Here is a 14696-nt window from a genome sequence, read left to right as displayed (position 1 = left end):
TTGTGGAGAGCATTTCCTCTTTTTCTTCTCAGAATTATATAGAAGAGATTAACAATGATGAATAAACTGTACCCAATCTCCTTCCTGGTCTGTGGTGTGGTGGCAGGGAAGGACCACTAATTTGAATGCAGCTGTGCAGAGCATCAGAGCAGAAAGCTAGAGCGATATTTTTAAGTGATGTAAAGGGCTGTCCACTGACTGCCCATCACATGTACTGCTTTAAAACTTGGAATTAAACCAAAAGGGAGTAGAGCAAGATTTCCATCACTTGGATATGCCATCAAAATCAGCTGGTGGTTGTTAAATAGTACTTGGCATGAAAGCGTTTGGAGAAAAAAAAATGCTTACTTCCTTGTCTGTGCTCTCAATTTAAGCAAAGTTGGACTTAATTTACAAGTCAGAGTAATTTTTAAATGTCCAGAAATAAATCACCAACTGTTTACAATGGTGAGGAAGATAAAAGAAAAGGCAGTGGATGATTTCTGCAAAATTACACTGACACAATTAAACACTTTCCCCAAATAACAGGATAATGGGGCAATTTTTATAAAGTACATCCAGGCTTTAAAAAAAACAACCCCAAAACTAGACACAATTATCCTCAATTTTCTATCTCAGACTTTGACCTCCTTCTCCTGCTACCACACATTAGCTATTTGCCAAAATGATGAGTGATGAAAGAGTCTACTTCTGTGGTGGTTATGGCGCCCAGGGAGCAGAGAAACAATGTAAACAGACTCTGGACCCAAAAAGAAGACGTGGCTGGATGAGCCTGGTTACAAGAGCAGGGGGCTTACATGAGCCAAGACGTCATTCTGGTGGAACGCCTTCCGCAAGGCCTGTGTGAGCCCTTTGGCTATATTGAGCTTCAGGGTTTCACTGATCTGCATCCTCCTTTGGGTCAGAAAGAGAACTGTGGGGTGAAACAGAAGCACCCAATCAGCTCAAGGCAGCAGACCTAATTCACGAGCCCTCTGCTCCTTCCCAGCCACCCAGCACCCCCTACAGGTTCTGAGCAAAACTGGTGGGTACAGGGCCAACTGACAACCAGATGGTAAAATTTCCTACTCTCACAATTTTCCCATTTAGCATAGCTGGGGCGGCAGCTCTATTGGTCCCGCTCACGTCCTAAAGAAGGCCCAGTCATTTGGGTGGCCCTGATGGATAGCCGGCTAGTACACTAGCGGCACTTCACTTCTGACCGTCACTGCCTTTAACTCTGAAAGCCAGGCTAAAGCCAGTGTGCCTGCTCCTGACTGGTCTGCATGCAAGGAAATTCCTGCAACAGCATCCCTGAGAGCCTCCTTAAGGGCAGGCCCTGCATCCTAAAACAGCCTAAATCAACCCTGCATCAGGAGGAGCAGTTCCCCCCTCCCGCCCCCCAGGCCCCAACAAGTAGGATGGAGACCTGGTATGAGAAGAGGCAGGTGTGATGGAACACGACAGGTGCTCCCTGAAGGGAAGCCTAGGATGTAGTTGGAGGCCCTTGGAGAAGCATCCAGCCCTGACTGGGGAGAGGGGGTGGGGATCAGGGAAGGTTTCTGGGAGGAACTGATGCTTCCACGAAGTCTTGGAGGATGATGGGCATGAGCTGGGCTAAGGCCAGAGGTACTGCCCTGGCCACTCCCAACAGAGGGAAGACCAAGTGCAAAGGCATGGGGAGAGAAGTGAATACTTCAGTCTACAAGTCCAGGCCTGGTCCCGAGGGCAGTGGGAAAGGAAGGGGTTTAAGCAAAGGCATGAACTTTAGAAGGTTCCCTTGACTGCAGACTGGAGAGGAGATTAGAGGGGTGGGGGGAAGTCTGAAGGCAGACAGAGAAATCTGGCTGCTTTTGCAGAATGTAGGTGAGTGATGTGAACCAGGGAAGGGGCGGTAGGGGTGGAGGAAAGAGGTATTCAGGAGGCAGAAGAGGAAGGAACCAACTGGGTGTGGCTGGGGTGAGGAGGGGTGTGAAGAAGAGGGAGTGGAGAATATTCCAGACTTCCAGCATCAAGGAGGCTGGGGTTGCCTGCCACTCAGAGGGGGAGGCAGAGATGTGGAGGGAGGGGGTAGGGGGAGGGGAAAACCAGATGGTATAATTTCTTGAGAAACTGAAAAAAGATACTGTGCTTTCTGCTATGCCTAACTTCACAATTTCCCATTTTAGAATAGGATCTGTCTCAAGAAATAATTTCATTTAATTCCTTGTGGGGTGAAGAGGAAGGCGGGACATGAGCATTCAACACTGGCATGCTCTTTCAAATAATGTTTCTAATGCTTTTTATAGCAGACACTACCACACTATTAAAAGCATGGTGTGCCTTCTTGGCCCATTTGCTGCAACTCAGAGGAGGGGGCTAAAAAACCAGCATCTACCACCCCGACTTTTTCAAGAAGGTCTCCTTTTTAACATCAGAAGAAACTTCAGGCGCCAACATAGGGTACCATCGCTGTACTTTAGTATCGGATGGTTGAGAAAACACAGGACAGAGTCCTTCTGAGTCCTGTTGCCCTTCCTATGATCGTGTATTTTACTAATCACAGCATTTACACACGTGAGACATCACTGTAGGCATCACATCATCAAGGCTTGCCTGTAGATATGCTCTACAGGCAAATTTTGGTGTACCTTTGCTTTTTCAGACTCCCTAGGGGAACTGGTTTCAGGAGGCCTCTGATACCAGGATGGATCCCAGGGCTTGATTCTGTGTCATATTCTCCACATGATAGAGGAGATTCTTTATCACTTAATAAAGACCAGGACTCCTCAGCCTCAGCACTTTGGATGTTTTGGGCTGGATTATTCTGTTGCCTGACCATCCTGTGCATTGTAGGGAAGTTTAGCAGCATCCTTGGTCTCTTAACTCGCTAGATGCCTGAAACACCCTCCCTACCCTCCCAGATGTAGACACTCAAAAACGTCTCCAGACATGGTGGCAGGGACTGGTTGAGAACCACTGATCTCAAAAGAAATCTAAGAATTCTCCTGCATCTCTGAGGCCAGGATGCACTTGCGGCTTTCACATCAAATCAGGGCAGTGAACTCTTACCTGTCTTCACCAGGAGCTTAGTGGACATCTGACACTCCAGGTTGGACGCCGTCTTGCCAGGTGTGACCACAGCAGTGGACACAGCGGGAAGAGCGGCATCTGTGTTTTCTGCTGATGAAGGCGGCATCCGGGTGGCCCTCACTGGTGCGGTGATGGACGTCAAGGCTGCTGTGATGGTCAGCGGGCGAGTGGTGGACACCCTGGGCAGGTCTGGGTTGGTGGGGTTCGGGAAGCCCGTGTGCATGGCTTGTGGTTTCCTGGGGAGGTGTGTTGTGGATAACAGGCCAGAGGCAGCGCCCGTGTTCCCTTGCATGGCTGGGTGAGCGCTCACGGTGTGTGCTGTTCTTGCAAACATGTAGGTCGGCGTGAAGGAGAAGGCTGGATGAGCCACCCCTGGTGTCGCTTTGGGGCCAGATGCTGCACTGCTCGTGATGTTTTTAGCTAGAGCAGTGGTCCAGCTGCTCTTGGCTAATCCCGAGGCCATGGCCGAAGGGCTGCCGCCGGTGCCCTTAGCAACCAGGGCTGCAGACAGCACCAGTGGACTTGATTTCCGAAGAAACAATGTGGTTGCTGCTGCTGCTGCTGTCGGCTCTGCCTTGGGCAACACTGAGGAATCCGCTGCAAAGAGAGAAAGCAAAGTTTGTCATAGTCACAGAATGCACACACCACTTGTGGGGATGCATGGATGCCACTTATGGGTTTGTTGGGCTGAGAGGTCTCTGAGCTCCGGAATTTAAGCAAAACGGCTTTAGGTTCATTAAGTCGATTAATCGTAATGAGAATGCCACTTACAGCAAAGCTATGGGTGGAAATAAGGACACTTAAATTCCGAATACTTTCCAAAATATCAAGTCAGCTGAAGATCAAGGGCATGACTATCTGGACTAGTAACTCATTCATCATCCTGAAATCAGGCATATCTGCTCCTTCAGAGCAAAGCTAGGTATCTGTGTTGAGCCTGAAGATGCTTTGGCCGCAGAAGCTGTCACACACCTATCTTGGGAGGGACCAGGAAACAAACTACCTGCATTAGTGGTTGCACCTGTCCATTTCTCGGGGCGCTGAGAAGCCCACAGTGTTTTGGATGGGGTCCTGAGTAAGGCATTGGTTGACAGAGGAGGCGATTCAGCAGTAGGGTGAAATCTCAGGATACCCTGGAATGGTGGGGAAGCATTTATCACTGGAGATGGATAGATGTCATCAGTGATTTGAAAACTTGTATCCATTCCATCTGAAAGCATTTCTGGCAAGCGAGCTGTGGAAGTCAGACTTGGAGAGCTCAGCACAAGTGGATGTGTTGGATGGGCAGGTGACTGTAGATGGGGATGAGACACAGATTGCTGGGTTATAGATGGGTAATCTCCAATCTCAGCTGTTTGGAAGTCTCTGGGGTAGTTGTTAGTGTTTATGGACAAGAAGTCTGTATGGTTTCCAACCATGGTAACATCTGACTGTTGGATGGGCTGGTTGGTGCTCATACCAGACCCTGGATCCTGGATGCTAAAACCTTCCACAGTCGCTGAATGCCCAACATTATCTTTGAAATCTTGAGATTTTATTGTATTGGCAGTGGAATTTAAACCACCAGGAGAAGTGGCTGCAGCTGAGTGAGTTTCCCAACTTGTGGAGTTAATCGTGTGCCCATTTACATGATAATTTCTTTGCTGCAGCCAACCAGATATCATGGATTCTGTGGAAAGGGACTCAGCTTCTGCTGCAACAGAACTCCAGAAAACATCTGTGGTTGCTGGCTTCTTCATGCTTCCCATTGTTGAGAAATCATAGACCTCACTGGAGGAGGGAAAAGCTGTCACCTGTTTGGAAGCCCAAACTGGCAACTCAGAATGGTCTGTCACAGCTGTGTAAGTCACTGGCTTGGCACTGGAAAAACTATGAGATGGGGACACAGTCTGGGTAGCTCGTGTGAAGGGGATGGAAGATGGAGGTAATTCAGAAGGAAGGAGGCTGGTTCCTGGTGGTGTCACGTCTGTAGAGACACGATCAGTGCTGAAATTAGAGGTGAATCCATCTACAGTGTGAAGACTTGGACTCTCTTTACTCGGAAGGGTCTGGAGAGCAACTGTCAAATTTGCCTTTTCATTTTTCTTTAAAACAGCTCCCATGCTATTTTCCTTCTGCAAGGGAAATGTCCAAGTCGTGGAAGGACGATGAGGAAATGTGCTTGAGAGGAGGAGGTCTGTAGCTGCAGTGGGAGGGGACCCATCACTACCTGCTTCTTGAGGAGTTGGCACTTGGGGCACGGCCTGACTCCGTGCCAGCTGGAGGGGGGCAGGCATGGAGGGGAAGTCGGCTATTGTGCCATTTGATGTGCCATTTGATGGGGATGTGGGAACTGCCCCAGAAGGGCCTTCTTGTCCTTGGTCAGCTGTGGTGAGAGGCAGAGGAGAAGGCACCAAAGGGGAAGATTTGGGTTCTGCTGAAAGGGTGGGCCCTTTGGAATTCTCTGGGGTTGCTGACACACGCAGGGGGTAAGCAGAGTTCTTTGCAGGAGCACGGGCTGCCTCCAGGCTGGTCATTCCCACTGCCACTGACTCTGCAGTCTGGACCAGCGAGGACGCAGCTTCATGGGTTGCTGCACTCTTCAAGGTTGGCAGAGACACCCCATTAAGTGCTCTTTGAGCCACCTCAGCTTCAATCAGCTGGGTGGATGCAAGACTTGGAACCACTTCCAACATCAATGATGAGGGCCTTCCACCAGGAAGCTGAAGACTTCCAGAGGCTGGGGGAGGGGGAGACAAAGGGGCCAGGTCTGCCACAGAGCTAAAAAATTCAGGTGAGGGGGAGCCCGCTGAGTGAGCACCTCCTGCTGGGCTCGAGGATCCAGAAAAACCTAGATGAGGGATGCCTATTAAATCCTGGGCATTTCTGGATGGAGCACGGTTCATTTCCTCAGCAAATGGGCTTAGGGGATTCACTATGGTCTGACTTGAGGAAGAGTCAGTTGGAGCTGTGTGGGGGAATAAAGGCACTTTGGTGGGTGGCTCTGCTGCCTTAGAAAAGATGATGGAATGAGGTGAGTCGGGAGCCAATGAAGAAGATGAAGATGAGAGGAGAGCGTCTGCCCTCGGGGAATGTAGTTCTGAAATGGAAGGAGTCCCTACCCACGGTGGCCGCAACGGGAGGCCAGCGGTGAAGGACGTCACTGGCGGAAGGGTGGACAGTGGGGGCAGCATGCTGGTGAGAGGCAAACCTGACACTGAGGCTGCTTCTCTTCCCCCTGGAGCTCTTGGCTGGACCAGGGTCTCGGCGGAATCCTTGGAAGGCTCGAGGGAGGCGCTGTGGGCGCTGCCTTGGGAAGGAGAGAAGTCCCCGTGGGCCCGAGCTCGGCGGTGTGTTTTGGGTAGGGCCGTCCAGGCAGACTGCGGCCAGCTCGTGTTGTCAGGGGATGCTCCGGGCCCAGGCTTCATTCTGTCCACTGCTGAGGAAGACTGGACTTCAGAGAAAGGCCATGTTGGTGAAATCGGTAACAGCTTCCCATGAGGAGATGACTCCGGGGTCGGGGTGATAGCGATCTGCTGGTTGTCTGTTCCTGTGAAATGAAATATCGTGCCGTCAGGCCTCAGCTAATCATAGGTTCTGGAGAGAAGGGTAGGCCAGAGAAGTACCCCTTGGACCTCACAGAGCTTCCACGCCATTAAACATTCATTAAGCCTCATTAAACACATTCAAACAATAACTTAGGTCATTACAGATAGGCTGATGCTGCAGCTAACCTACATGGCAGCGTTGGTGAGAGATAGCCACTGATGAGGTGATGCTTAAGCAAAGATGTGGAAGATATTTGTGTGTTTTAAATCTCTTATCTGTTCCACCGACAAGGGTTAGACTGTGAAACTCTCAGCCTAGAAAACCAAAGCTGAACATGGCTCCCTGCCATGGCTAAGGACACCAAAATAAACCTCATCCAAGAATCCTCAGTGCAAAAGGAAAGGACTGTGCGTCTGAATGCAGATCTTTTATTCTTAGGGCATCTCAAGAGCAACAACTGAGGTTGTTGTGTTTGGAGAGATGGCACCCAGGAGACAGATTTACTAATATCTTGTTGGATTTAAAAGGATTCCTGATGCTACGGTTCACACCATGTCAAACAGCAAAGGGGATTTCCTTCAAATTAGGCTATTTCCGAGAGAAAAACTGTTCACATCCCACCCAGGACCACAGACAGCTCTCGCAAGGCCTGGTGTCACTACCGGCACCTGCAGAGAAACCAGAACTGTCAGCGCAAATGTGCAAAACTGCAGGCGGAAAGGCGAGGAGACAGGGCATGAAATGTGACTCCACGGGAAAGGAGGCAAAGAAATAACCGATCAGAAAGCCGGGAATTCCATGCTTGGGAGGACCTCCTGCTCGAGGATCCTCTCTGATCCCCTTTCCACAGCAGTGCCAATGGCGCTGATGACCCCAGAGGGGGCTCAGTGCCCTTAAGTAATATCTTAAATAAAAAATAACAAAGAGGAGGTACTCCTAGAGCTTTCTACAATATTGGCCAAAAAAAACACATTAGACTCAGGGATTTCCCTGGTGGTCCAGTGGTTAGGAATCCACCTGCCAATGCAGGGGACAGGGGTTTGATCCCTGGTCCAGGAAGATCCCACATGCCGGGGGGCAACTAAGCCCATGCGCCCCAACTACTGAAGCTCTTGTGCCTAGAGCCTGTTCTCCGCAAGAAGAAGCTGCTGCAATGAGAAGCCCACGCACCACAAGTAAAGAGTAGCCCCCACTTGACCTAACTAGAGAAAGCCCACGTGCAGCAATGAACATCCAAACAGCCAATAGATTTTTTTTTTAAGTTACACCCATCTGGTACAAGCAGACAAACCAAGAGCTGAAGTCAGAAGTCCTGGGCTTGTGCGCACCCTCCAGCCACCCGCAGCTGTTGTGTGTATCTGTGGACTGTTGTTGCAAGAGTAAAGAGAACAAGCACACTCCAACAACCCCATGGGGCGACTAGAAGGAACACAGGGTGTCGTGGAGGTGGAAGGAAGGGCTCCCCGAGAAGAAAAGCCCTAAACAACACTAAATAAAAATCACTAAACAAGTGAGCAGTCATTAGAACGGTCATTACAGGATCTAAGTCCCTATGTTTGCTTATTTGCTTAACAAAAGAGGACACTATGGCCCAGACAGGGGACACCATTGGCAGAAACCACATAACCCATCAGGGACAGAAGCAGGTCCAGACACAAGGCTTCCTCACTCCCACTGCAATGCCTTCTCTCTAACTGCTTCTCCAAACCAGTTCTAGTCTTCACTCCAGCTCCACTCTATCCTGCCACCAGAAAACCGAACCACCAAAGCCGAAACCTTCAAATATTTGAGCTTTTAGGAAATGAAATATACTGAGTCACAAAAGCTAAACAGTGATGATCTTCTGAAGCATTCAGTTTCATTTTTTAAGATGGAAACAGTTTAAGGACAAAGGGCAAACTTAGCCTCTCTGTCTCCTTATTATGAGATCAGAATCACTAAAACTTCCTTTATACAGGACCCAAAGCTTCCTCCCTTCATACAGAAATAATCAGCAAATGCATATATAGCTACAGGACCAAAAGTCTACACAGCATTTCATTAAGATAACTGCACTCCTTGGGAACTGTCTCACAGTTTGCTATGGAAACTGTGTTTGTTACCGCACTCAGCCTAAGGAAGTAAAATTGGTTGTAATTTTACATGGAAGGCTGATGCTATTGCCATGTCTCGGTCCTTCTGTTCATGATGCTTACCTCCTAGATAGATTCAGGTTCACACTTGTCATGCAGCCTTGTCTGGCTATGCAGGTAGATGGTACTCACATGAGTGAATAGAACATCCTTCTAGTGTAGTCTGTGCATTTTGGTATTTTCCAGTAATACTTTAGAATCCATTTTTATTACTTGTATGTCAGGTGAAATCTATGTAGGATTTCTTCTTTTGTACTTTCATTGAAATAAATTCAACCAGGGGCTCAACTCAAGGATTCAAGAGTCATACTAAATTAAACTGGTTACAAGCATGTACCCTTCTAAGGCAAAAAGGATGCAACAGGCAGAGTAGTTTTTGCTTTCAGAAAGATTTTTTGCAAACTCTTTCATAAAAATCTCACAAGCAGGAAGGGGAAGTGGGTATTAGAGGATGAATACAAGGGGATTTGTAATTAACTGAATTACCACAACCAAAGGAGGCTAAAATAAAGAAACAAGTCTCTAATGGGCTTGCCTCTGCTAAACCTTGTTGTTTCTAGACTAGCATCCAGTGTTTCCCAAGCTATCCCTTACAAAACAGAGCGTCCCAAGATGCCTTATGAAGAAAAGTTTCAACAAGTTAACAGTTTTGAGAAGTATATCCTATACTCACACCTAACAGTCATTAATGCTATTCACCATATGCTTCTGGCTCTCTACATTCAGAGCACATAAAAGGACTGCACTTCCCGGATACCTCTGGGGTTGGGTGGGGCCATATGATTAGTTCTGGCCAATGAGTTGTGAGCAGAAGTGACAAGTGTCATTTCTGAGCTAGAACATCTAAATACTGGAGCAAGACTGTCCAGAACTTGCTATCTTTGAAGGAAGAAACAAAGCAACTAGCAATATTATATCTGAATTAGTTAAGGTGGAGGAGGAGGAAGAGGAGAAACCTACTAATATACAAAATGTTTGCAGGTCCACCAGCCTGGGTCCCTTAGGGACCATAATAAGCAAAGGCCCTCTGTCTTTGTAAAAGTGTGTACAGGTAGCATGAGCAAAAAACAAGTTTTGCTCTTTTAAATCACTGAAATTTGGGAGTTGTTTGTTATGGTAGCATAACCTAACTCACCCTAACCTATTCAGAAACTGGTATCAGAATGGATTTGGAACTTAAATGGGCATACTCCCATGTACATCAACATTTAAATAAAGGCTGAGTCCCATCATCCAGGATACATAAGAGCACCTATGATGTAGCAAAAATTCAACAAATTGATGTTGGACAGTTTAATTAAACTTTGGCCAAAATTGATCAAGCATATTTAACTTCTGAAATACATTTAGACACACCGAGGAAACTAGATCTGAAAGAGACACATGCACCCCAATGTTCATCACAGCACTGTTTATAATAGCCAGGACATGGAAGCAACCTAGATGCCCATCAGCAGACGAATGGATAAGGAAGCTATGGTATATATACACCATGGAATATTACTCAGCCATTAAAAAGAATTCATTTGAATCAGTTCTAATGAGATGGATGAAACTGGAGCCCATCATACAGAGTGAAGTAAGCCAGAAAGATAAAGACCAATACAGTATACTAAGGCATATATATGGAATTTAAAAAGATGGTAATGATAACCCTATATGCAGAACAGAAAAAGAGACACAGATGTACAGAACAGACTTTTGGACTCTGTGGGAGAAGGCAAGGGTGGGATGTTCTGAGAGAATAGCATTGAAACAAGTATACTATCAAGGGTGAAACAGATCACCAGCCCAGGTTGGATGCATGAGACAAGTGCTCAGGGCTGGTGCACTGGGAAGACCCAGAGGGATGGGATGGGGAGGGAGGTGGGAGGGGGGATCGGGATGGGGAACACATGTAAATCCATGGCTGATTCATGTCAATGTATGGCAAAAACCACTACAATATTGTAAAGTAATTAGCCTCCAACTAATGAAAATAAATGAAAAAAAAAAAAGAAATATGTTTAGGATATTTCTCAAACATATTTGACCCCAAAAGTTGGTTACTCAAAAAAACCCCAATGATACACATAAAGCTAAATAAGAAAACATGCTCATTGAATTAGCAAATGATAGCAAATTCAAAAGAATAAATGATATGAAGAATTGCAGAGAAATACTTCAAAGACATGTCAACTAACTGAAATTATCATTGAAGGAAGACATAAATTAAGATTAAATATAAAGGCTTGCTTTTAATCCACATATTACCTGGATAAGAACAGAATGTGGGAGCTTTCCTTTAAAGATAGCTTATGTTACCTGTAGGTAGGGTTGACTGGAGTTCATTATGAGCTACAATAGGAATGTAGGCTAGCAAGAAAATGATAAATTCTTAGACTGCATTAAATTTCCTTCACTCCTAAAATAAAAAAATATTTCATACTTAAGAAAAATATTTATAATGTTTGTATGTAAGTCATAAAGACAAATGATGAAAAACATACATTGTCTCTGGCTTCATGGACCTCACACACAGTCTTACGGGAGATATGGAGTTAAAGCAAAAATTCTCACAAGTATAAAAATGATACATGTTACAGATGAAAGATGCATGGTCCTTCAGAGCAGGCAGTAAGAGGATGTGACCTGATGGGGGAGGTCAGAAAGCACATCACTGAGAAAGTAACTATCAAGCCAAGATCCAAAGAATAAGCAGAAGTTAATCAAGCCATGAGGGTAGGGAAAAACATTCCATGTAGAGACCAGTATTTGCAGAAAGCTTGTGGCAGGAAGATGCATAAATAGTATAAGGAACTGAAAAAAAAAAAGTAACCATAGTGAGAAGGAGAACACGAGTGGACATGGCCTAGGATAAGGCTGAAGAGGTAGTTGATGACCAAACCATCAGAGTGTCACAGACATTAGTTCAAAGATGAGTGGGAAGGAACGGAGGTGAAGGTGGGGGATGTACAGGAGCAACGTGTTTCAGAACAATCATTCTGGTTACAGGGTGGAGAACAGACTGTACAAGGAAATGCCTGTTGTGGTCCAGGTATGCAATGACAGAAAAGTTGTGAAGAGGAGCTGAGCCATGGTGGGAGACTGAAATGGATAATCCTTCTGGGTCCCTTTCAATTCTCAGAGCTCAGGACAATGTATTTTTTAAAATGTGTGTGTTTGTGGTAATTTTTTTTTCCAATGGCTGCAAATTCTCCTATATGTATGCCTCTCATTGAGAGGTACAGTCTACGTCCCCTTGGACTTGAGGCTGTTCAACCAATTAGAGTGTGACAGAAGTAACGCCATGCGACTTCTGAAGCTAACATCGTAAAAAGCAGCTTGGCCTTTGGAATGTTCCCCTTTATATCCTCCTTTATTGATCCTCCTGGAACTCAGACTCCACTCTATGAGCAGCCCAAGCCCTGTGGCGAGATCCAGCCCTATAAGTACTCAAGTCAACAGTCCCAGCTAAGCCAAGCTTCCCACTCATCTCAGCCCATGGACAGACAAGTGAATGAAAAAGCCTCCAGATAATTCTAGCCCCCAACCATCTGAATCACCAGGGTTGTTCGAATCTTCCCTACAGAGGCCCCAGGCATCAAAAAGCAGAAACAAGTCATCCCCACTGTGCTCTGAATTCCTGAAATCATGAGCACAACAAAATAGTTGTTGTTTTAGCGCACTTTATTTGGGGAGGTATGTTGTGCAGAAATAATAACTGAAGCAGGACAGTGCTGTGTCCCTCACTTCTGGGAGTGAGTCACTATATGCTTGATTAGATTCTTAAAAGGATTCGGAAGCCAAAACAGAGTTAAGAAGCCTTCTGCTTTATACACAAGACTTTAAAACTTTGTCCATGCTAATAAAAATATTTCTGTATTAAAGAGGCATCACTAAAAGGAGAAGGGAAGAAAAGTTTTGAGGGGGAAATGACAGGTAGGTGGTATATATTTAGAAGAAAGAGAAGTAAATCAGGAGAAATAAGGCAAAACAAAATTACAAAGAGATTGAAACACACTCAAAAGAAGGATGTGAAGCAGAAGACTGGTAGAGGTGGTGAGTTGGACAGGTTCTAAGGCAACTCTCTCTCTTGGTGGTCATGCTTTTGTGTGACCCTTCTCCTGGCAAATGAGCAGAACCTGTGACATGCTTCTAACCAAGAGACTATGGCAAAGTGACGGGCTATCACCCTTGTGATTTTCTTATCTTCTTGCTGTTGTTGTTTAGTCCCTAAGTCATGTCCAACTCTTTGCAACCCCATGGACTGTAGCCCACCAGGCTTCTCTGTCCATGGAATCTCCCAGGCATGAATACTAGAGTGGGTTGCCATGTCCTCCTCCAGGGGATCTTCCTGACCCAGGGGTCGAATCCACATCTCCTGCATTGGCCGGCAGATTCTTTACCACTAAACCACCAGCGAAGCCATACAATTATATCTTGCTAGCAGACTCCCTCTCCTTGATGGCCTAATGAATTAAGGGGCCATACTGAGAAAGCCAGGCTTCCCAGGTGACGCTAGTGGTAAAGAGCCCAACTGCCAATGCAGGAGATGAATGTTCAACCTCTGGGTCGGAAAGATCCCCTGGAGGAGGGCATGGCAACCCTCTCCATTATCTTGCCTGGAGAATCCCATGGACAGAGGAGCCTGGCAGGCCATAGTCCATAGGATCGCAAAGAATCGAACACAACTGAAACAACTTAGCATGGATGCACGCACTGAGAAAGCCAGTGTAGCAAAGAGCTAAGGGTGGAATGCGGGCAATCTCTAGGAACTACAGGTGGCATCTCAGAACTGAGAGTGGCCTTCAGCTGACAGCCAGCAAAAATCCAGGGCCCTCAATCTGGTGGCCACAAGGAAATGAACTCTGCCAACAACCTGGGTGAACTTGGAAGTGGATTGTTCCCCAGCCAAGCCTCTGGATGAGAATACAGCCCGGTTGACACCATGATGGTAGCCTTAAGAGACCTTGTACAAAGGACCCAGATAAGCTGTGCTCAACTCTTGACCCATGGAAACTGTGAGATCATAAATGTGTGTTGTTTTAAGCTGTAAAGTTTGTGGTAGTTAGTCAACAATGGAAAACTGATATAGGTAGGAAGGAAGGCGCCGTGGAAGGGCACGTGGTGCTGTGGGAAAAGTGTAGGAAGGAGACCCGGAGTATGAGGGACCACGGCTGAGGTGCGGCATAAAGGATGGTGAGAAGGTGTGCTCAAGACAGCAGAAAGGAAGCGTGAATTCATATGTTTGTTTGGACTATCGCAGAGAACAAGCTGCGAAATAAAAAATTCTAACACAGTACCTGAGATGCAGAGGAAGCTTTTTGAAAAGAACACAAGGCTTTGCAAGAGCAGAAACAAAGCCACGGCAGCAAATAGCGCCAGACATGTTGGAAGGTTGCTATGAAACAGGTTGTGCTCATCTGTTTAAATTCTGTTTTCAAGGGGGGAATAAAAGGCACACTAGTCTAATCAAATTACTGAATTCTTACTTTTCTCAATGAACTCTTCACTGATTCTCCAATCTCCCCTTTCCTTATAACATGAATTATTCTTTGCTGAAAATAACGGTAATGGTCTTCAAAAAATGCACAGAAAGCAATGTCCCACACATTACGGAGGGAGATGAAAGACAATTTTGTCTTTCTGCATGAGCCCCAGACTGGCTATCCTTTCTAAACACTTACAAACATCACCCTTTCTAGGGACGAGGAAACAATTACTTTCTGCTTGGACAGTGTTTCCCACAAAGGGACTGGTAATCTCAAGAACTGTAAAGGGAAGTAGTTTAGATGATTGAGATTTAAGGAGTTTCTGGATGAAGAAAGACAAAGAGCAGAAATCAACTTATGTTGCGAATGAGTGAAAGCAAGCAAGAGAAGACCCTCAAAATAATGAAAAGTTAACTTGAATCAGTTCTTTCCTTCTCAAGGCAACAAAAATGAGTAATTATACAAATGCTACTCAGCTGAACTGACAAAAACCCATTTCAAACCAAATCTA

The 14696-nt window shown here is 46.1% G+C and overlaps 1 protein-coding gene across 2 annotated transcripts in view; it reads right to left on the bottom strand.

Annotated features, from left to right (window-relative positions):
• KIAA1549L (KIAA1549 like) overlaps positions 1-14696 on the bottom strand; it is a 300774-nt gene that overhangs the window by 120790 nt on the left and 165288 nt on the right. For both annotated transcript variants that reach the window (XM_043908885.1, XM_043908889.1), the window contains exons 2-4: positions 6242-6580; positions 3031-3648; positions 798-913 (exon numbers count right to left, since the gene is read on the bottom strand). In XM_043908885.1, coding sequence (XP_043764820.1) covers positions 798-913; positions 3031-3648; positions 6242-6580 — 1073 coding nt within the window. The remainder of the gene's footprint in view (positions 1-797; positions 914-3030; positions 3649-6241; positions 6581-14696) is intronic.

This window comes from Cervus elaphus, chromosome 1 (assembly GCF_910594005.1).
Source record: "Cervus elaphus chromosome 1, mCerEla1.1, whole genome shotgun sequence".
Taxonomy (NCBI): domain Eukaryota; kingdom Metazoa; phylum Chordata; class Mammalia; order Artiodactyla; family Cervidae; genus Cervus; species Cervus elaphus.
This window is presented reverse-complemented; position numbering and strand designations above follow the sequence as displayed.